General features: G+C 48.1%; 3 protein-coding genes and 1 long non-coding RNA gene across 15 annotated transcripts; 2 read left to right on the forward strand and 2 right to left on the reverse strand.

The window, feature by feature from the left end:
- Window positions 1–408: 408 nt before the first annotated feature.
- Window positions 409–5793, forward strand: LOC122372397 (CWF19-like protein 2). Of its 7 annotated transcripts, none has more exons than XM_043349536.1 (2): window positions 409–480; window positions 3028–5793. In XM_043349536.1, exon 2 carries the CDS (start codon window positions 3081–3083, stop codon window positions 5568–5570), a length of 2490 nt encoding a protein of 829 aa, XP_043205471.1. In that variant the 5' UTR covers window positions 409–480; window positions 3028–3080; the 3' UTR covers window positions 5571–5793. The 7 variants fall into 7 exon arrangements, with proteins under 7 accessions (XP_043205471.1, XP_043205472.1, XP_043205468.1 ...); XM_043349537.1 differs by having other exon boundaries at window positions 412–472; XM_043349533.1 differs by having other exon boundaries at window positions 429–495.
- A 238-nt stretch (window positions 5794–6031) lies between these two features.
- On the reverse strand, window positions 6032–8514 carry LOC122372401. The gene is made up of 2 exons (XR_006254871.1): window positions 8371–8514; window positions 6032–6305 (listed from the first exon to the last, which is right to left on the reverse strand). It is a non-coding gene; the product is annotated as an uncharacterized LOC122372401 (long non-coding RNA).
- On the forward strand, window positions 6200–22939 carry LOC122372400 (UPF0389 protein GA21628-like). Of its 3 annotated transcripts, XM_043349546.1 has the most exons (3): window positions 12062–12080; window positions 18553–18858; window positions 22076–22939. In XM_043349546.1, the coding sequence occupies exons 2-3, from the start codon at window positions 18645–18647 to the stop codon at window positions 22402–22404; spliced, it is 543 nt and encodes a 180-aa protein (XP_043205481.1). In that variant the 5' UTR covers window positions 12062–12080; window positions 18553–18644; the 3' UTR covers window positions 22405–22939. The 3 variants fall into 3 exon arrangements, with proteins under 3 accessions (XP_043205479.1, XP_043205482.1, XP_043205481.1); XM_043349544.1 differs by lacking the exons at window positions 12062–12080; window positions 18553–18858 and adding an exon at window positions 6200–6329; XM_043349547.1 differs by lacking the exons at window positions 12062–12080; window positions 18553–18858 and adding an exon at window positions 8884–8984.
- LOC122372398 lies at window positions 9084–12075 on the reverse strand. 4 transcript variants are annotated; one of them, XM_043349543.1, is made up of 4 exons: window positions 11974–12075; window positions 10575–11018; window positions 10186–10387; window positions 9084–9871 (listed from the first exon to the last, which is right to left on the reverse strand). In XM_043349543.1, the coding sequence occupies exons 2-4, from the start codon at window positions 10965–10967 to the stop codon at window positions 9648–9650; spliced, it is 819 nt and encodes a 272-aa protein (XP_043205478.1). In that variant the 5' UTR covers window positions 10968–11018; window positions 11974–12075; the 3' UTR covers window positions 9084–9647. The 4 variants fall into 4 exon arrangements, with proteins under 4 accessions (XP_043205478.1, XP_043205477.1, XP_043205476.1 ...); XM_043349542.1 differs by lacking the exon at window positions 11974–12075 and adding an exon at window positions 11871–11911; XM_043349541.1 differs by lacking the exon at window positions 11974–12075 and adding an exon at window positions 11826–11911.
- Window positions 22940–23020: the final 81 nt, after the last annotated feature.

Here is a 23020-nt window from a genome sequence, read left to right on the forward strand (position 1 = left end):
TTCGGGGCTAGAAAGCCTGGCTAAAGCCAGTGGGTCATAATCGAGTCTGGGGAATGTGAAACAGGTATACCAGGAATTTGGAATTTGGAGGAATTTGGAGGTCTGAGGCTGTCGATATTTTTCAACAAAAAAGGGACTGGTTGATACCAAGCTCAAATAAGAATGATGGGTGTCCACGAATTCAAATTAGCAGCTGTAATCGAATTCAATCTGATCTCAAAAGCTGCGCTTTCGTTGCAAAAGTAATTTGGACTTCTGTTCAAAAATGAGAAGAATCGTCAGTGAAGAGAAGCGTAACATAGCAACCTGCTGTATTCTTCACAGAAATCACCGAAAAATATCGAGTGGCGTAGCAACCTGCTTCTGGCAATCCCTCCTTCATCTTCAGCGACATATGCTGAACACCGTAGTTACCGCAACACTGCCCAAGAATTATATACCGTATAACACGCGTGTATAACCCAACTCCCAAGTATAACCGTAAAGTGTAAAATGGTATAAACCGTGGCACGGCAAAAACCTATATGTCAACCTATATATGGTATTTTTCATATATATCTCAACTATATATGGCCTTGATCTCAACACCGGTAGTAACGTATATTTATTTCACAGGTACCACATTCCAATATATTTATATCAATATAGATATAGGTACACTGTGGGTAGTGTGGTTGGGTAGGTACACTGTGTGACTGTCTATGAATATGCCTTGGCGGCTTTGCTCAATCAGAGTATATTGATATAAAAACTGCTCAATGTTATATCAGTATAGGATGAGGGAAGGACTGGCTGTGTCGACAGACGTTTCAGGTTTACGTCAGCCTGGGGGCTGGGGCCCTAGGTTGCTACCTATATGTGAAGATGTAGTCCAACTGGTAACTGGTAGGTTGTAGGTTGGTTGGAACTTGGATGTAGGTCAGTAGGCTGTAGATTGCCGATTCAGTCGGGGGAAACTATGGTAAAATCTGCTATTTTTAGCAGTCTGCTATTTTTAACAGAAATCTGCCGAAAAGGGTAAGCATGTGACGTCATCTTACCCAAATATAGCAGATTTGGGTACGGCCCCATACAAAAGCAGATCTGCACCCTAATTGAAGCAAATGCGCATCAAATGCCTGGCAGATTCATGATTAGAATAGTGCTGAGAATGTCCTCTGATATTTTTGTTCAGATCCGACTTTTCAAATTGAAATAATGAATTTGAAAAATAGTCGGATCTGAACAAAAATAGCAGAGATCACTCCCAGCACTATTCTCATCATGAATCTGCCAGGCATTTGATGCGCATTTGCTTCAATTAGGGTGCAGCTCTGCTTTTGTATGGGGCCGTACCCAAATCTGCTATATTTGGGTACGATGACGTCACATGCGTACCCATTTTTGGCAGATTTCTGTTAAAAATAGCAGACTGCTTAAAATAGCAGATTTTGCCATAGTTTCCCCGACTGGATTGGCACCTAGGTTATAGGTTGGTAGGTTGTTTAGTAAGTTCATCAGTCTGTTACAGCCTTGAGGTTAGGTCACTGGTTGGGTTAATCAAAGTGCAGGGGCAGGCAGGTATCCTTTAACTGAGGAAACAAACTTCCAATGAACAAGGCATGCTGCTTCAGTGGAAAGCAGGGCTGCGGAGTCGATGGATTTACGGCGACTCCGACTCCGACTCCGGCTTTCAAAAACCAACTCCGACTCCGACTCCGACTCCGGGCAGAAATGTCGACTCCGATCGACTCCAACTCCCGACTCCGACTCCGCACACCTGGCAGGGCTGCGGAGTCGACAGATTTTCGGTGACTCCGACTCCGATTCCGGCTGGGGTTTCCAATATCGACTCCGACTCCGACTCCGACTCCGGTCAAAACTGTCGACTCCGACCGACTCCGACTCCGACTCCGACTCCGACTCCACAGCCCTGGTGGAAAGACCACAATTTTTCTGGCTGGACCAATCATTTGTCTCCCGCTTGTCAATCAGACGAGGCTTACCACGTTCATCACAGGCGTGATCGCTCGCCATGGGGTGTAAACAAGAGGAACAGTGCCGAGTGAGTGACACAGATCACTTGAGAGTTGAGACCATGGACAGATCATTCTTGGCCCGACCTAGTCAGCCAGATACTGATTTTAAGCTCAAGCCAGATATTGAGAGCTGGAAGCAGGCTGGTGGCTCTATGTGAGCGACACTCATGTCACCAAAGTGACTTTGGACAGGATACCGAGCAGAAATAACGAGGGGGCTGCAATACATGCTGTTCTATGAAAGGGTTATGTGAGATGGGCAATTGGGCATGGTAACTGTGTTTTGTCAGCTTCGTATGAGAGCATGAAAAATGTAATTATTTTTTGTCTCTTGCTAGTAATGCCATTTAAAGGGACTATCCCACCTTTAACATGGGGTTTGAGTTGAGATAGCCAAGTTTGCGGCGAGGTTCAGAAACCACTATCTATCTAGGTTGCAACCCCTGCGGCCTCTTGGTGTTGAAAAAATTCGTTCCCTTCATTTGAAAATGGGCCTTGTGCAAGGCCCTATCTTCAACATGGAGCGACCGTTAGTGTGACGTCACCTCGTTTAGTCATTCTGATTTAAATGGGTTTGTTCGTTGAAAAATCGCTTAAAACTTGGTCTGAACTTTGTTGTGGTGCCTACAGAGTAAAAAGAATCAGCTTTATGACAGTAATGTGGCCTGGGGAAGGAGGTAATTTTGGGCTGTGACGTCACATATTTGAAAGTTTGTGTTTGGAATATGGGAAGCCTAAGATGTTCAATGAAAAATAAATGCCAGAACCGTGTTCCTGGTCATCCAATCTATAAAGTCGGGCACCATTTAACTGGTTTTAACAACATTTTAGAAGGTGGGATAGTCCCTTTAAAATGGTTCATGGAAATGAGTGACGGTTATAATTTAGGCTACTTTGTTTTGTCTAAATGGCATAGTATTTAAACCTAAATTTGAGGATGTATTCTGACATTAATTTGTTTTCCCCCAAAATATCAAAATTGTTTCATGACTGTTTCCCTTCCTTGCAGGATATACCAATTCATTGTGGAGTCTTTTAGTCTGAAAGTTTAAGCATAGCAAAATGAAACCAACAGGACTTTTCCCCAGTGCTCAGGCTGAACTGGAAGAAGCACACAAGTCAAATAAGAAACACAAGAAGAAGAAAAAGAAGGCGAAGCGCCGACGGTCTAGCTCGAGCAGTTCGAGCAGTGACGGTGATCAATGGGTGGAAAAGCCTCCCACAACCACTGCTGCTACAGCATCACAGGTGTCTAAAAAGACTGCTGGCGACAGCCCTTCGACGTCTGGTATTAACGAGACACCTGCTCCGAAGCGCGACGCCTGGATGGCAGTAGAGGACATCTTTACGGGCGTAACTGCCGGCGAGGTGCGCGACCGGCGCCGGCAAACTAAACAGCAGGCACGCGAGGCGGAGGAGCGCCAGCGTCAAGCCGACTATGAAGCGCGCAAGTGGCGGGAGCCGACCGAAGGGTCAACGAAGCCGACCACGCCGGTCGGCGATGGTGGCGCCAGTTGGCTGCGGCGTGCACTGCAGCGGGCCAAGCAGCAGGCCGCCGAGTCTGGCAGGCCGCTGGAGGAGATTGTCGCCGAGCGCTGGGGCTCGATGGAAAAGCTGCAGTCGATGCTAGACGCCGCCGAACAGAGGAAGGCACCCGCCCAGTCTGACTCTGCACCACACAGGGGTACGAGAGAGCGTGGCTGGCGACGAGGCTCCGAGCGGCGTCGTAGCCAGAGTAGGGAGAGGGAGCGAGACAGAGACCGAGGCAGGGAGCGGAGTAAAAGCAGGGAGCGAAATCGGAACAGGAACATCGAGCGAGGACGAAGCATTAGTTCCGAGAGACGGGATAAAAGCAAGGAACGGAGACGCAGTAGAAGTAAGGAAAGGAGACGTAGTAGAAGTAAGGAACGAAAAATAGATGAAAGTCGAAGCATCATTCGAGAACGAGGTAGAAGTAAAAGCAGGGAAAGAAAACGGAATAGAAGCAGGAGTAATGAACGGAGAAGGGATAGAAGTGGAAGTAACGAGCGAAGACGAGGTAGGAGCAGAAGCAAAGATCGAAGTACAGAAAAGAAACGAGGAGATCGGCGAGATCGGAGAAGCAATGAAAGAAGTCGAAGCAGGAGTGTGGAAAGAAAACATGTTGCTGATCTTGACAGGTCATCAATCGAAAAGAAGCATGCTGACCTTGTTTCCAGTGGTGTTGATGGCCTCCCCGGGACAGTAGGAAGTGGAAATGCCAAAAAAGCAGAAGATATCGCACTTAGCAAAGATTCTTCTCGAGGTGAATACACTAGACTCCCCCCGCTCGGCTCAGAGTCCGGCTCAGATGACGAAGACGACGCTGGAGCCTCGAGTCGCACGGCACCGCCACGGCCGCTCACAGACAGCGAGATGAACGCGCTCGCTGCCAAAATCCTCAAGGCGGAGCTGAACGGTGACGATGACGACGCGGCAGAGCTGCAGAAACAGCTAGACGCGGCTCGGCAGTTACGGGCCGCTGGGGGCGGGGCGGCACGAACAACAGAAAAGACGGAGAAAGTGGTGGTTGTCGTTGGCAAGGGCGAGCGTGGTCCGAGCAGCGGTGACGCCAGACCGAACAAGAAGCGCAAGGCGGACACCCATCGCGGCGGCGAGCGGACTAAGTATTTTGCCGACGACGATCGGCTCAACTTGCGTGACATGTTCGAGCGCGAGCGGCGCACCACGCCGGCAGACGAAGCGGCGGCGCTGGCGCGCCTGGCAGCGCGAGGTGTCCGCCAAACTCGTCATCACGACGACGATCATGGGCTTGACGAGCAGCTGGCTGAGCGCGCGGGCCGCGCTGAGCCGGAGCGGGCGCAGGACGAGAGGTCAGCGGCGCGGGCGCGCACCCAGCACCGGCACATGGAGCGGTGCACGCGCTGCTTCGACAGCCGGCACACACTGCGCCACTTGATCGCCGCGCTGGGCGACAAGAGCTACTTGTCGCTGCCTGCCGGCCGCTCCGTCACGGACCACCACTGTCTGATCGTGCCGCTGCAGCACGCCGTCAGCCTCACGGCGGTAGAGGAAGACACCTGGGAGGAAATGATGCGGTTCCGCGCCGCTGTCGTCGCCATGTTCGCAGCAGATGACCAGGACGTTATTTTCTTCGAGAGCGCTCTGAAGCTGCAAACGCACCCACATACCGTGCTGCACTGCGTGCCGGTGCCGCGTGAGACCGGTGACTTGGCACCGATCTACTTTAAAAAGGCTTTGGAAGAGAGTGAGACAGAATGGAGCCAGAATAAAAAGGTGGTGGACTTACGCGGTCGTGACGTGCGCCGCGCGATACCTAAGGGTCTACCCTACTTTTTCGTGGACTTCGGAATGCAACCCGGCTTTGCGCACGTGGTGGAAGACGAGGACATCTTCCCGGATAACTTCGCACAGGAGGTGATTGGTGGCATGCTCGAGCTGGATCCGACCGCCTGGCGCCGCTCCAAGAACGAGACACTCGAGCAGCAGCGCAAGAAGACGATGGATTTCACCAAAATATGGAACCCACACGACTTCACGAAGGACGGATGAAAAGCCTCGCCGAGCTCAAAGCAAAGGTGTGAATTGTTTTCATGTGTTTTATTTGGCCCGATTATATCGGGCAATAGTTGGGTTGTCAGCAGCCCAAGGGATGATGACTAACGTTGCGTGATGTTCATTATCCTCTCAATTCATTTGTGTCACTCCTCACAAAATACGAATTGCAGCAAATGTGATCGCATTCACCTGTCCATAATACATATATGCTTTGCAAGTGGTGCTCATCGTAAAGAGCTTACTGTGTCATCCCTCCCCTGTCTGTGTTTCGTTCTGGACCCTGGATAGAGGCCGCATCGGCTACAACCAGAGATGCTCAGAACTCTTTCTCACGGCTATCCGTATCGCTTCCGCTAGGAATCCCTCATTATTTCCCTTGTTGCGGTTCAGAAACATCACAAAGGAGCTATTCCACACATGTAACGGTTCGTTTCTGCAACCAAAACACTACGCAGTCCTCCCACAATTAATGTATTGTACACAAGCAAATGACACTAGCTCACTTCCCGTATTAACGTCAGTCCTCAGTAATGGCTTATGGCCAAGGCTCCTTCTCTCCCGGCTTGAGCGTTCTGCCGTATAGCGCAGATTTGTTCCTGAACATGGTCATCCTCTGGTCCTCCAGCTTGTCCAAGTACCAGCCGCCGAAGAACATGGCCAGAGGCAGCAAGGCCGCCAGCGGGTTGTTGACGATGGGAATCGGCATCTTGCGGGTTGCAAGCTGACCAGCTGCGGACAACAGGATGACGACAAGTGAGTATCGCTTGACGTGCAAAGCTTAGTGTGGGGTGTCTAAACCCAATGTCTTTTACTTCCTGCGTCACTGATTGAAATGCATATTGCTGTGCCTGTACCGAAAATAGGTAAGCCTTGAACAGAATCGTGGCTCAAACATCCAGGTTTGAGAAAAACTTTGCTAACCACCCAAAATAAGTCAACACACGGGAGGGCTCATGCTTTAAGACTGAACCATTAGATTAGTACATGTGAGCTTGTCATTAAGCGTCTCATGGGAGTATGCTGCCACAAAACATAATGTTGTTGCTCATTTGCATCAGGTATGCATGCATATTCGAGCGATACACGAGCTCTGTAAATACGTACTTCTGAGTACAATGCTAAGCGCAATGGAAAATCTGTGACCTAAGGTCAGGTGAATTTTGCGACCTCTCCATTATCTTGTCCATTATAAGTCAACGGAAGAAGATTAAAATCCGACTCTTCTGGACGCAAGTCAAACTTAACACTCAAACATCAGATTACGGGTAAACATGACACACTGAATCGGAAAATTACCACCCATGATCCCCTCTTTTTGCCGGAGGTCATCTCAGGTTAAAAAAGGTCCCCAGCAGTTTTTTTTTTGCAATAACTTATGATAGACATGCCAGAGCGCTTAAAACACCTCAGAGCTGTTCAGCTTGACGGAGTCCAGTTAGTCTCGGGGGCGTGGAAAAGCCCCTGCCCCCCCCCCTCCCCCCACCCAAACATGGAAAACACAGATCATGCGCGAGTTAATGTGCTTCGTCCTCCTCGTAGCCTAATGGAAAATGTGACACTGGTGCCTGTGAAGAGTTCGAGGTCGACAGAGCGCAAGCTGAAAGACCCGTGCAGTTATTCAGGCCAGAAGGCAACTGGCGAGAGAGCCACGCTGAGCCCAAGATGGCATTGTTGCCATCCACCTGCGGTACGTTAACCCTCGCCGGACCTATTGGTTTTCTACATACGCGCCAGCCGAAGCCCGAAGGTGGTACGAGTTACGACCCCCTTCGCCGTTTCGCCCCTAATGGAGCCAGAGCGTCGCGAAAAAAAAAAAACGAGCGTGTGCGCTGTTATGAGACGCAGCGATTGATACCCAATTTTAAGGCCTCAGGTCAAACGATGACCTCTGAGGTCAGGTCAAGTGGCCCAAGGTACGGGTTCGATTTTTGGCAAATAAATCAGCAAAAAAATGACAGCCACGATTTTAACGGTAGGTATTGTGTTCGCCTTGCTCAGGCGCATCAAATGGTTTACTTTTTGTATGGGTGAGGTCAACTTGAGGTGTTGACCTCGGACCTCGGATCAAAGGTTTATTTTATTTTATTTTATCCATTATTTTAACTAGTCACTTTTCTGGCTTTGATTATAAAGAAGCTGTGGCTGTGCTTAATCTTTTAATATATATAAATATGTTGTACTAATAATTATTTTATCAAAATTATGCATATGTACAGTTACATGCAATATCCCACATTAATTATTGATAGCCTGCCTTGAGCCTGCCCACCTCAAATTCACCCCTTCAACTGACATTGTCTGGCAAGCTCTGCAAGATGGTAGAATGTGTAGTTGTTGCATGCTAAAAGAAGGTTGAATGTGTAGTTGTTGCATTCCAAAAGAAGAACCAAATATTTAACAATGCCTTGTAAGCGAAAAACATTAAGCATCAGAACCAATACCTTCGGTTTCAATCTTCACATCCTTCATTCTTACCTGATGCATCCCAAAACCCATTGCAAAAAGTAAAATAAAGATAAGCTGTGCCCTAGGGAAATGGGATTTTAATTAAAAGATGAATGTCAATGGTTTATCTGAGCTGCCCATGTTGATGTCAATGTAGGACTAATACAAACTGGTATTCCTTTAAGTCGTTTATCACAGAGAAGTGCAAATTACCTGTCACTGTGGTTCAAAACAAGGCCCTATATACCGTTCAAAATTCAAAGGACAAGCCCTTGCTGAAAAATTGAACAACGCTTCACGATTGATAATAGTGCGGCTAAGTCAAAGTAGGTATTTGACAATTATTCACCTCGAAAGTAGCCTACGTCCGTCCACTAGCTCAGCTTGTTGCGGACACCAACGACGGCGATGCAGAGAAACGTCGGGAACGTCTGTGCCGCGCCACGAAAGGCGATTCGTTTCTTTTTCTTCTTCGTCGTGCGGCGTGCCTGTTCTTTGAAGCGCGAACGGCAATACTGCTCTCGGTTTCTATAGAAACCGCGGTCCGGACGGTCTGGTTATACTGGAGATTCAAGCGCCCCGGTGTCATTCATTGTTCAGATTTCAGGATAAATTGTGCGATATGTAGTCGATAAAAGCATCAGAGATGAATTAGGATGCTCCTGAGCGACGAGAGCGACGGTGAGCGAGTAGCGACTCCAGCAGCCAGCAGTCCAGCCGCCGTAGGCATAGGCGGGTCCAGAAAGGCAGTCTCGGACGTTGCGGAGGGGGGGGGGCATATTCCCGCAATAGTTTCTCCAGATTCGAAAAACCCTTGGATTTTGATTCCTCATACACTGCAAGTGTGCAGTTGAAAACAAACTTCTGCTTGTAAGAGTTCATTCATCGATTTCGGTCCTTGCGAGGGCGGCATTTGCCCCACCAAATGCCCCCCCCCTTTTATCCGCCAGTGAACCACCTATCGTGAGTCGCGTAGTAGACCGTTTTTGACATGCCAATAATTACAACTGGTGCATTGTACGAGCGAAATAATTGCGGTGAGGGGTCGGTGAGTACCAGTTCTCCGGTGCTTCCAGGCCATTTATTATCACATGGGGATTGTACTCGTGGCACAGTCTACATGTTATTACATTCAATCAAGGTAACTGATGTTCACCTCGCAAGTGGAGCATGCATATTGCATACATAGCATGCCCTTCAAACCGCGGAAACGCTCATACCGCGCGCATGATTGCTTCACCTCATAAAGCAATTGAGAGATCCGGACTTTTGATGACCTTGCAGGCGCTGCATCAATAGACGCGTCTGGGCTCAATGTGGGCCAAAAATTGCCACTGAGAAGTACAAACCGGCAAATCAGGGCACGCTGTAGAGGTACCTATTAAAAACAGATATTCACATAAATTGATATCTCGAGAACGAAAAGGTGCACTTCGAAAGTCATTCAACGATGCATCATAAAAGCTCTCATGAGAAAGCAGTATTTCTCCTGGCACAACTGCGCGACTCCAGGTAAGCGCGGTCCTTCTCGCACATAATCCTGTTTCGGCGATACTTTCTCATACGCGGAAATAAACGCAGCAACTGAGCTTCCTCGCCCGGCGTCTCGCACCTCCTCCAGGCACGTCAGTCGTCCTGGTCGGCGTTCGGCCTGAAGTGGTTGACCACATTCACTGTCCATGTGTCCTCGACACCCTTGGTGTAGTTTCGGATGAAGCGGTAATTGCAGACTGTGAAGTCGGGCATCTGGTACGGTGGCGTGAAGCCCTGCTCGCTTGGATGGTGCTGGTACGCGAAGTTGGGATGCACGTGCGCGCAGACCGTGATCTCGACCCAGCGCTTCTGCAACTCTGTGGCACGACCAGAATAGGCAATTAGATCATTTACATTATGAGATTACTAAGGTAAATAACCAACTGTATTCCCTGAACATTCATTTAAACTACCTACCTGGAGATTCCCATTTCCATTAAACAATTAAAGACATAAAGACAGCAGTAACCAGGCAAAACCTTAATAGTTACCTTGCTTTTATGGTAGATAAAGGAATAAAACGCTACTACTAACTGAAATATAACGATTATGATTCCACATACTAACACAACCTATGATAATTAAGCACTTCCGACCATCAACAGTGAAATCCTGGTGACTGGTCACATACCTTCCTCTTCCTCGATGATCATGCCGATCTCGTATGGAAAGATAGGCCCGATGTGTTCACTCTGCAGCCGTAGGTCGCATCGCTCCTTCACCGAGAGGCGGCTGTAGTTGCGCTCAATCTCGGCCAGTGCCTCGGGTGTTACCAGCCCCTGCAGGCCGGCAAAGTCGCCCCGTGACACGCGGTCGGACACCACCAGCATCGCCTGAAACGCAGCGGGAACTGCTGAAAAAAACAAGCGTTGTAGTGACCCCTTAACCCTTGAGACCTTATGCACTGACAATCATATATGAAATAATATCATAAGCACAGCTTCGTAACAAATATACCTTTATCGTGTAAAAGAGATGTGTGTTGCATGCAAAAGGACTTTCCATTATTTGGTAACTTACCTGTTTGGCTCCATCCATGAAGGACTTGAAAGAAAAGTTTGGGTCTAAATATGGCCTGATGATAAACCAGGTGAAAAATACATTTTTAGCCATTTTCATAAAGCTTGGAAACAGAATGTGGGGAAAGTCCATCAGGTTTCCAGACCTGGCAGCGTCAGTTGACATCATTTTTCTCTGCTCCAACATTATGGAGGAGAGAGGTGTCATTTGGCAGCAGAAGAGAGACTTTTGAGCAAAAGAGCTCAAAGTGTGCCCATGTGTCCCAACAGAAGTCCTCATGTGATGTGGTAATGGAGATGCATATAGAGCTGGTTGCATCCACATCCCATTGTTTTTAATAGCTCTTAAAGCCTGATAGGTGACTCTGTGAGTCATCACACTTCTGCACATCATTCTTGCTGCCAGTTCTGTCTTCAACTAGAAAATCTCAAGGGTTTGCTCCATCTGAAAAAGATTGAGATCAATGAAAGAAGTTCAGCAGATGAAGGGTGAAATTGGGGCCAAACCAACGAATATGGACAAATACAAAACTCAGGTAGATGCAATATAATACATGCAAATAAATTGGGCTTAGCAAAGGGAATATTAACCAAGTCTGATGCAATATATGACCTCAAAGAAAGCATTTATGAAACTCTTCCTTGTTACTGAACAAGGGGACCTGCAGCTAATCAGGCCAAACTCTCATGACAAAATACATTTGCTCTGAAACCAGAGGTCACATTGCACCTTCACAAGAGCCAACTGCAGGTGCATCAATCTCAGCCAGTGTCTCAGATCAGGATGTTGCGAGACTTTTGACTGGTTGTCACTGCGACTATCAAACAGTAGCGGCGGAACACCTTCAATTAACGGGGGCACTGCCAACTTTTGGTCCCATTCTTTCCGTGCAGCGCCAATAGGGCTGATGTTAAAATGCCAGAATCAAAGGGGGCACGGTGCCCCGGTGCCCTCCCTGTTTTGCCGCCTATAACGTCAAACCTTTCCTCCAGGTTGTTAAGCTTTGTCTAAACGGTGTCATTGGCTGACAGTTTTACCTGTTAGCCACATAAAAATTAAATCCATAACTTTTTCCTCTCACTGCTTAAACATTTTGACAGTACTGACGACTCAAAAGTTTGAAACCTAGGATGGAGGGAACAACCATTGAAACTAACAAAAGTGGCACCCATTTATGTGGACAGTTATAGCGACAATGCACTATTATCATTGATGATTATGACGAAGACAATAAAATCATATGATATGTACCTTAATCCAAAGTCTGAAAGTCCTATCGTCATATCATTAGCCAACCATTACGGGGTCCGAGTCAATAACAAACCACGAGGTGGTGTTCAATAGCTATCCTCTTCAGCGTTGTTAGCTGTTTGCGAACATAAAGGAACAAATCAACTACTTCGTTTGATTTCGGGGACGTTCGCGCTTCGCTAGCCTCGTCATTTTGAACACATATCCATTGTTGACATATGTGGCAAAATATTAGGAGACCGCTATTTCTTTTTATAGAAATAGCGCTAAATTGACAGCTAAATGCTGTCAATTTAGCAGCAGTTTGATATCCAACTACAGTTTGATATTCAAGGTGCGCCGATTTCGCCCAAACCTACCAAGTCTGTCACGCTGAGCACGAATCTGGTGTCTGAAATCCGCTATTCTCAACTGATCACCCAAATTTACCGTTTTTGAGTTCGTCCATCTACAGATTGACAAACTCCAGGGGCCCTTGATTTCGCTCAAAAATGGGTCTAGGGGACCAAGTCTGACACGCTGAGCACGAATCTGGTGTCAGAAATCCGCTATTCTCAACGGATCACCAGAATTTACCGTTTTTGAGTTCGTCCATCTACAGATTGACAAACTCCAGGGGCCCTCGATTTCGCCCAAAAATGGGTCTAGGGGACCAAGTCTGACACGCTGAGCACGAATCTGGTATCGGAAATCCGCTATTCTCAACCGATCACCCAAATTTACCTTTTTTGAGTTCGTCCATCTACAGATTGACAAACTCCAGGGGCCCTCGATTTCGCTCAAAAATGGGTCTAGGGGACCAAGTCTGACACGCTGAGCACGAATCTGGTGTCAGAAATCCGCTATTCTCAACCGATCACCCAAATTTACCGTTTTTGAGTTCGTCCATCTACAGATTGACAAACTCCAGGGGCCCTCGATTTCGCCCAAAAATGGGTCTAGGGGACCAAGTCTGACACGCTGAGCACGAATCTGGTGTCGGAAATCCGCTATTCTCAACCGATCACCCAAATTGACCGTTTTTGAGTTCGTCCATCTACAGATTGACAAACTCCAGGGGCCCTCGATTTCGCCCAAAAATGGGTCTCAGGGACCAAGTCTGACACGCTGAGCACGAATCTAGTGTCAGAAATCCGCTATTCTCAACCGATCACCAAAATTTACCGTTTTTGAGTTCGTCCATCTACAGATTGACAAACTCCAGGGGCCCTTTATTTCACCCAAAAATGGGCCTAGGGGACCAAGTCTTACACGCTGAGCACGAATCTGGTGTCAGAAATCCACTATTCTCAACCGATCACCCAAATTTTCCGTTTTTGAGTTCGTCCATCTACAGATTGACAAACTCCAGGGGCCCTCGAATTCGCCCTCAAATGGATCTAGGGGATGAAGTCTGACACGCTGAGCACGAATCTGGTGTCAGAAATCCGCTATTCTCAACCGATCACCCAAATTTACCGTTTTTGAGTTCGTCCATCTACAGATTGACAAACTCCAGGGGCCATCGATTTTGCCGAAAAATGGGTCTATGGGACCAAGTCTGACACGCTGAACACGAATCTGGTGTCAGAAATCCGCTATTCTCAACAGATCACCCAAATTTACCGTTTTTGAGTTCGTCCATCTACAGATTGACAAACTCCAGGGGCCATCGATTTTGCCGAAAAATGGGTCTAGGGGACCAAGTCTGACACGCTAAGCACGAATCTGGTGTCAGAAATCCGATATTCTCAACAGATCACCCAAATTTACCGTCTTTGAGTTCGTCCATCTACAGATTGACAAACTCCAGGGCCCTCGATTTCGCCCAAAAATGGGTCTAGGGGACCAAGTCTGACACGCTGAGCACGAATCTGGTGTCGGAAATCCGCTATTCTCAACCGATCACCCAAATTTACCGTTTTTGAGTTCGTCCATCTACAGATTGACAAACTCCAGGGGCCCTCGATTTCGCCCAAAAATGGGTCTCAGGGACCAAGTCTGACACGCTGAGCACGAATCTAGTGTCAGAAATCCGCTATTCTCAACAGATCACCCAAATTTACCGTTTTTTGAGTTCGTCCATCTACAGATTGACAAACTCCAGGGGCCCTCGATTTCCCCCAAAAATGGGTCTCAGGGACCAAGTCTGACACGCTGAGCACGAATCTAGTGTCAGAAATCCGCTATTCTCAACCGATCACCCAAATTTACCGTTTTTGAGTTCGTCCATCTACAGATTGACAAACTCCAGGGGCCCTTTATTTCACCCAAAAATGGGCCTAGGGGACCAAGTCTTACACGCTGAGCACGAATCTGGTGTCAGAAATCCACTATTCTCAACCGATCACCCAAATTTTCCGTTTTTGAGTTCGTCCATCTACAGATTGACAAACTCCAGGGGCCCTCGAATTCGCCCTCAAATGGATTTAGGGGATGAAGTCTGACACGCATAGCACGAATCTGGTGTCAGAAATCCGGTATTCTCAACCGATCACCCAAATTTACCGTTTTTGAGTTCGTCCATCTACAGATTGACAAACTCCAGGGGCCATCGATTTTGCCGACAAATGGGTCTAGGGGACCAAGTCTGACATGCTAAGCACGAATCTGGTGTCAGAAATCCGATATTCTCAACAGATCACCCAAATTTACCGTCTTTGAGTTCGTCCATCTACAGATTGACAAACTCCAGGGGCCCTCGATTTCGCCCAAAAATGAGTGTAGGGGGCCAAGTCTGACACGCTGAGCACGAATCTGGTGTCAGGAATCCGTTATTCTCAACCGATCACCCAAATTTACCGTTTTTGAGTTCGTCCATCTACAGATTGACAAACTCCAGGGGCCCTCGATTTCGCCCAAAAATGGGTCTAGGGGACCAAGTCTGACACGCTGAGCACGAATCTGGTGTCGGAAATCCGCTATTCTCAACCGATCACCCAAATTTACCGTTTTTGAGTTCGTCCATCTACAGATTAACAAACTCCAGGGGCCATCGATTTTGCCGAAAAATGGGTCTCAGGGACCAAGTCTGACACGCTGAGCACGAATCTGGTTTCAGAAATCAGCTATTCTCAACAGATCACCCAAATTTACCGTTTTTGAGTTCGTCCATCTACAGATTGACAAACTCCAGGGGCCCTCGATTTCGCCCAAAATGGGTTTAGGGGACCAAGTCTGACACGCTGAGCACGAATCTGGTGTCAGAAATCCGCTATTCTCAACCGATCACCTAAATTTACCGTTTTTGAGTTCGTCCATCTACAGATCCGACTATAACAACAGCGTGTCAGACGTGGTCCCCTAGACCCATTTTTGGGCGAAATCGAGGGCCCCTAGAGTTTACCCAGTAAACATGCCGACGTCGGGGTGACGTCGGCATCTCGGCATCGGCCGGTCCAACCTCGGCACGACGTCGGCTGGATGTCGGATATGCCCGCATGTACCGACGTCCAGCCGAGGTCCAGCCGACGTCGGGCCGACGTCGGACCGAGATCAATTGCTGAGGTCCAGCCGACGTCGGGCCGACGTCGGGGCGACGTCGGACCGACATCGGCCGCTGTTTTGACCGTTAAAATAATATAAAATACATGTTTCATGTTTCATAAAGAGCTTCTGTATTCAAAATATCCTCAGGAAACTCAAATCTTCCTCCACGCCGCAACCCCCTGATCCGGACTGGACGGGAAACTTTATCCCATTTGGGATTGCCCGTAAGCCGAGCTCGCCCGTAGCCGGGTGCGGTGAGTGCTTGGGGGCTGCTCGGCCTATCCTTTGGTCAGGCTCAGCCCCGGCAACTCACCAGAGCCGGGCCCAGTTCATATAGAAAGGCCAGTCGGCAAGTGTCACTTTGCCAAAGTGCCACTTATCAAAGGGACACTTTGGGAAACGTTGGTGCAGGTGTGTAAGAGTGGCTACACACCTGTACCCATTTTGGGCGAAATCGAGGGCCCCTGGAGTTTGTCAATCTGTAGATGGACGAACTCAAAAACGGTAAATTTGGGTGATCTGTTGAGAATAGCGGATTTCTGACACCAGATTCGTGCTCAGCGTGTCAGGCTTGGTCCCGTAGACCCATTTTCGGCAAAATCGATGGCCCCTGGAGTTAGTCAATCTGTACCCAGCCAGCAAATCGCTTGGGCTAAACTATGGCAAACGTCGGGCAGCTTAGGCTTAGCTTGGGTTTTCCCACTTAGATAAAAACCAATGCATTTTTTTCTTGGGCTAAGCTTGGGCATGCCGCAGCTATGCCCCAGTGTGGCCAGCTGCAGCTCAGCCCGTCATCCGCCCGCGCATCCAAAGCAGGCTCAACTTGGGCGGAGCGTGGGCTGATCAAGCTGGCTGTCTCCTTTGGCTAACTGCAGGAAAGCCAGAGTTTAGCCATGCTTGATCGGCTGTTCGCGCATGCGCATTTCTACGCCAGTCACGTTTTGGTCGGGCTTACATCGGGCTACCGCCAATCGTCGCTCAACTAGGGTTTAACTACGGTTGTCCGGAGCTCGCAGAGCGGGCATACCTCCGGCAGAGCATGGGCTTTAGTCGGCGTTTTTGTGTCATACGCCGACTTCAGCCCAAGCCCTAGCCGACTTTAGCCCGACTAAAATCTCGGGCAAGCCGCACTTTAGCCTGCTTGGGCCCGGAGTGAAATTGCTAGCTGGGTAAATGGACGAACTCAAAAACGGTAAATTTGGGTGATCGGTTGAGAATAGTGGATTTCTGACACCAGATTCGTGCTCAGCGTGTCAGACTTGATCCCCTAGATCCATTTGAGGGCGAATTCGAGGGCCCCTGGAGTTTGTCAATCTGTAGATGGACGAACTAAAAAACGGTAAATTTGGGTGATCGGTTGAGAATAACGGATTCCTGACACCAGATTCGTGCTCAGCGTGTCAGACTTGGCCCCCTACACTCATTTTTGGGCGAAATCGAGGGCCCTGGAGTTTGTCAATCTGTAGATGGACGAACTCAAAAACGGTAAATTTGGGTGATCTGTTGAGAATAGCGGATTTCTGACACCAGATTCGTGCTCAGCGAGTCATACTTGGTCCCGTTGACCCATTTTTCGGCAAAATCGATGGCCCCTGGAGTTTGTCAATCTGTAGATGGACGAACTCAAAAACGGTAAATTTGGGTGATCGGTTGAGAATAGCGGATTTCTGACACCAGATTCGTGCTCAGCGTGTCAGACTTCATCCCCTAGATCCATTTGAGGGCGAATTCGAGGGCCCCTGGAGTTTGTCAATCTGTAGATGGACGAACTCAAAAACGGAAAATTTGGGTGATCGGTTGAGAATAGTGGATTTCTGACACCAGATTCGTGCTCAGCGTGTAAGACTTGGTCCCCTAGACCCATTTTTGGGCGAAATAAAGGGCCCCTGGAGTTTGTCAATCTGTAGATGGACGAACTCAAAAACGGTAAATTTGGGTGATCGGTTGAGAATAGCGGATTTCTGACACCAGATTCGTGCTCAGCGTGTCAGACTTCATCCCCTAGATCCATTTGAGGGCGAATTCGAGGGCCCCTGGAGTTTGTCAATCTGTAGATGGACGAACTCAAAAACGGAAAATTTGGGTGATCGGTTGAGAATAGTGGATTTCTGACACCAGATTCGTGCTCAGCGTGTAAGACTTGGTCCCCTAGACCCATTTTTGGGCGAAATAAAGGGCCCCTGGAGTTTGTCAATCTTTAGAAGGACGAACTCAAAAACGGTAAATTTGGGTGATCGGTTGAGAATAGCGGATTTCTGACACCAGATTCGTGCTCAGCGTGTCAGACTTGGTCCCTGAGACCCATTTTTGAGCGAAATCGAGGGCCCCTGGAGTTTGTCAATCTGTAGATGGACGAACTCAAAAACGGTAAATTTGGGTGATCGGTTGAGAATAGCGGATTTCCGACACCAGATTCGTGTTCAGCGTGTCAGACTTGGTCCCCTAGATCCATTTTTGGGCGAAATCGAGGGCCCCTGGAGTTTGTCAATCTGTAGATGGACGAACTCAAAAACGGTAAATTTGGGTGATCGGTTGAGAATAGCGGATTTCCGACACCAGATTCGTGCTCAGCGTGTCAGACTTGGTCCCCTAGACCCATTTTTGGGCGAAATCGAGGGCCCCTGGAGTTTGTCAATCTGTAGATGGACGAACTCAAAAACGGTAAATTTGGGTGATCGGTTGAGAATAGCGGATTTCTGACACCAGATTCGTGCTCAGCGTGTCAGACTTGGTCCCCTAGACCCATTTTTGAGCGAAATCGAGGGCCCCTGGAGTTTGTCAATCTGTAGATGGACGAACTCAAAAAAGGTAAATTTGGGTGATCGGTTGAGAATAGCGGATTTCCGATACCAGATTCGTGCTCAGCGTGTCAGACTTGGTCCCCTAGACCCATTTTTGGGCGAAATCGAGGGCCCCTGGAGTTTGTCAATCTGTAGATGGACGAACTCAAAAACGGTAAATTCTGGTGATCCGTTGAGAATAGCGGATTTCTGACACCAGATTCGTGCTCAGCGTGTCAGACTTGGTCCCCTAGACCCATTTTTGAGCGAAATCAAGGGCCCCTGGAGTTTGTCAATCTGTAGATGGACGAACTCAAAAACGGTAAATTTGGGTGATCGGTTGAGAATAGCGGATTTCAGACACCAGATTCGTGCTCAGCGTGACAGACTTGGTCCCTGGGGTAGGTTTGGGCGAAATCGGCGCACCTTGAATATCAAACTGTAGTTGGATATCAAACTGCTGCTAAATTGACAGCAGTTAGTTACATGCTCATCAAAATTTTTAATTTATTTGTAAAGGTTGCTGGTCGCTATTCTGCTCTATGAGCAACTGATATATTGATTTCTCGTAATGCCTGCTCAAGCACTATTTACCAGTTTCCTGCCGCTGCAGCTGAAAACTATGGCAAGTTTGAGGAATGGTCTCAATTGTGGGAGACTGATAAGACCCCATCTTCAACCAAAGAGCATAACTACTTTTGCATCAAGTCAATCAAAGCTAAAGGATGTCACAGAGTCAGCAGAAGGTGATAATTCAAGAGAAAAGCCTGAGCCATCTGCACAAGGTATGGTGTCCCAAGACAGCATTATCCGGCCCAGACTGCAGTGCAAAGCGTGGCACGTGCATGCCCGAGGTGTACCCAGTTAGATGGGCAAGATGGGAGTGCATGTCTGGCAAGTAGGAGTGCACGCCTGTGTCTGTACTTTGCATGCCTGACACGCAGCATTTCAAGTTCAAGTTAACACCCCGTACACTACACACACGATATTGAGCATCGTAGCAAAACTTTACTGGTGGCTGGCATTTAAAGTGTACCAGCGAGCGACACTTTTCACTTGATCAGCGACGTCTTTCGTACATTACCTAACCTTCACACTTATATCGGGGGCTGGGTTGCAATGCTCTTGACTGAGCCAGAGTCAGTTTGTACTTGGTGACCCCGGTTTTCTTATTTTTAATGCTTATTTGACTAGTTTTTGGAGCCGACAGGCGACAATGAATGTATCACTAATTAGGATTTGGGAACTACTTCTAAACTATGTAGCATGTAACATGTGAAGGAGGCATCATTGATGGTAAATACATGCCAAAAACAACTTGTGGGACAAATGCTGGTTGACCTGAACTGACCCACACCCTACCTACCCCAAATGCACGCATGCATTGTCAATCAAAACTAGTGTGAAATTTCGATTCAGGACCTACAAAATACCCCAGAGATGGCTCATTTGCCGCACTTCAAGAAAATCTAGCAGGTCCTGATTTTCCTGACAAATAGGTCATTGAACTGACCTGGAAGGTCAGCCAATGATCTAAGATCTCAAAATCGGTTAGCATTTGCTTCCTCTTGTCACGAGCGATAGCTCGTTTTTTTCCACGAGGCTTTAGCTCGATAAAGTGTCGAGCGGTTGGCAGGTGTCCGACCGAACCGAGGTCCACCGTTCGACATAGGTTCCTCCGCCCGTCTCTCGTATACGCCAGCCGCAGTGAAAACGTTGGAATTGGTGACTAGTGATCTGTCATACTCGCACATTTGACCCCAATGAACAGAGCTCGGCACTAAAAAAAAAAAAAAATGCACAGTAGTTGCGTAGACGTCCGTCCCCTATTATTTGTTTCATTAGCAAGCTTAGAGCTTAGAGTGAGAGCTCTTCAGGCATGTACGCCCTGATTCGTCATTGCACGCCTGCACGTGTGGGCTGTGACTTGCACGCCTGAATAAGGCTAGAGGAGGCCCCGTGTACTCCCGAGATCTCGTCGAAACCTGCCACGGTTTGCAGTTTGATTCATCCCTACTTTATCACATGACAAATGATGTGACAAATCTTTGCTCATTATGCTTCCTTTAAACCTATGCATTGGTTAAAACTAAGGGTACAATGGGTAAAGTTGGGGACAGGCTAGGTCATGCTGTTTATTTAATTCATTCTAGGTTGAAAAACAGCCAATAAAATATTCGCCTAAGCTAAGGTTTGTCCTGTAATCCTATATCATAGTAGTTAGGTGGGCAATTGATTTGTTACACTTTGTGTTTCATTTTTTATTTGTTCTATTTTTTACATAGGTAACACCACTTCTGTGTTATCCTGCATGGTATCAGGATGCTACATTGTAGGATGGCCCGGCCATGGATCTCCATGGCATCATATGCCATAGTTATGACATAAGTCCTTATGAGGGCCATCCTAATTAGTTGTGAGACAAAATGGTTCAATAATATTACTGCCAGAGCCCAGAACCGCCTCAACATCAGTTTATTTTCACTGTGGTTAGCTGCATGTGGAATGTCTTCATGCATAATTTTATTTATTTGGTTGTTTCTATGTTATATTAAGTAGTTAACTATTTATTGGGTTGTACAGGGTGGAAAGAAAAATATGTTCTGATTTTAACAGCCCGTCACATCAAATCGAGTAGTAATATCTCAAAATGAATTAGTGCATTTGAATCACCTTTTCTGGAAGTTTTATACCTGGTGTCATTCACACTCTTTCTCGCTCCTGGGCGTCCCCCACAGCACGTGTTCTGAGTAACCTCTTTTTCGCAGAATTTAGAGATATGTGTACCGCGCAACCTCCGAGATGAATTCAGCGCACAAATCGGGTGGATTCTACGTGCGACCTTCCAAATCGTCTTCATCACGTTCGGGAGACTCTCTGGGCTCATGGCTGGCACCTGTGATTTCATTAAACCCCACAGATAAAAACCAGGGGCGTCGGGCCTGAGAAGAGGGCTGGCCATGAAATTTCGGCTTTTTTGACTGGTCATGTGCCCTCTAAAGTGTTCCTCCGGCCAGGAGAGGCCCGCTCTTTACGTGCTAGGTGGAGCCCCGTCTTTTTTGGAAACAATTTACTCAGTTAAAACCTTCAGGGCTGCCACTATTTAACGCTAGAGCCTCTCCAGCACCCGAGCGTAGCGTTCCTTATTGACGGTGGCCGTGGTGCCTTTCGATGTTTCGAGGGAAACGGTCCGAATGAGCGGTAAAATCAACCCAGAACTGTCAAGTTTGGGCTTTATTCCCTCTGGGCACAACGTTATAGAGCCCTCTGCACAGTCTCACATTGACGTAATGATGTGTTATGTCCACCGCCTGTCTCATCGGACCGTTTTCCCTCGAAACATCGAAAGGCACCACGGTCACCGTCAACAAGGAACGCTACGCTCGGGTGCTGAGAAGGCTCGGGCGTTAGATAGTGACAGCTCTGGAGGGTGTAACTGAGTACACTGTTTCCAAAAAAGACGGGGCTCCATCTAGCACATAAAGAGCGAGCCTCTCCTGGCCGGAGGAACACTTTAGAGGGCACGTGACCAGTCAAAAAAGCCGAAATTTCATGGCCAGCCCTCTTCTCAGGCCCGACGCCCCTGGTTCTAATCTGTGGGGTTTAATGAAATCACAGGTGCCAGCCATGAGCCCAGAGAGTCTCCCGAACGTGATGAAGACGATTTGGAAGGTCGCACGTAGAATCCACCCGATTTGTGCGCTGAATTCATCTCGCGAGGTTGCGCGGTACACATATCTCTAAATTCTGCGAAAAAGGGGTTACTCAGAACACGTGCTATGGGGGACGCCCAGGAGCGAGAAAGAGTGTGAATGACACCAGGTATAAAACTTCCAGAAAAGGTGATTCAAATGCACTAATTCATTTTGAGCTATTACTACTCGCTTTGATGTCACGGGCTGTTAAAATCAAAACATATTTTTCTTTCCACCCTGTATTTCATTTATTGGTAAACGCATAACACGATAGGGACAAAGTTAGCGCAATGCTCATCGCCGGCAGACACCAGCCAGAAGATGGTGCGTGCACAGTACATTGACAAGAAGTCACTAGTCTGGGATAAGCGCTACAAGTCTGTCGAAGACGTACCCGAGATGCTGCCCTACCAGACGATCGTACAGGCGCGCAACCGGTTCCGCATCCGCGCCAACCTGGTCATGATCGGCCTGACGGTGATGGCCGCCCTCGCCATGGTCTACACGGGCAAGGAGCGCGCCAGGGCCGGCGACACGGTGGAGAAGCGCACCCTGGAGCGCCACCGCCAGCTGCGCGCGCAAAAGGCCGAGGAGGACCGAGTGGCGCAGGCCGCCGCCACCTCTGCGGACAAGTAGGCCGTGCGGCGGTCTTCGGCTGTGGCTCGTAGAGCGCGGGCGTTTGGTTTGGTTCGTATGCTGAGCTGACCGTAAGACGGTGACGCTGGCCGATTTGTTCGTATGTCATGAGGTGGGGGTGATGAACGAGTGCAAAGTCACCTTATACTCGCCATGTTTGCTGGTGCCTATTTTAGCTGTGCAGGGGAGGCGTGTTGCGAATGTTGACTTGATCAGGGACTATTTCACGCAGTGCAGACTTCAGAGTTTTAGTTCTTCTTGCATTACGGTGGGGCATTGTCATGCCGCCAGTTTGTACCCAGATGAGGCATGACTTGAGCTCGATACGAACTCAATGGTTAAACACAGGTCTAGCTTCAGTCGGCGATTGCGCGTAATACGCGATTGTGATGACCATGTTTTTATGGTAGTTTTGTGATGTTCCCGTTTGTATTTAATTGTGCTAAAATCGTGTGACTGCTGCTTTCCATGTGAGATGATTGACAAATGTGCGTGCAAGATGCATTGAAAATAGATCAGTCTTCAAAGAGGTAAAGTGCATGGGTTTTACGTGAATGTGCTGAGCACTGAACAGTATCACACATCTTTCTCAGCCTTCCCAGTCGATTTACGTATT

Source organism: Amphibalanus amphitrite, unplaced genomic scaffold (genome assembly GCF_019059575.1).
Source record: "Amphibalanus amphitrite isolate SeventyFive unplaced genomic scaffold, NRLGWU_Aamphi_draft 001355F_arrow, whole genome shotgun sequence".
Taxonomy (NCBI): domain Eukaryota; kingdom Metazoa; phylum Arthropoda; class Thecostraca; order Balanomorpha; family Balanidae; genus Amphibalanus; species Amphibalanus amphitrite.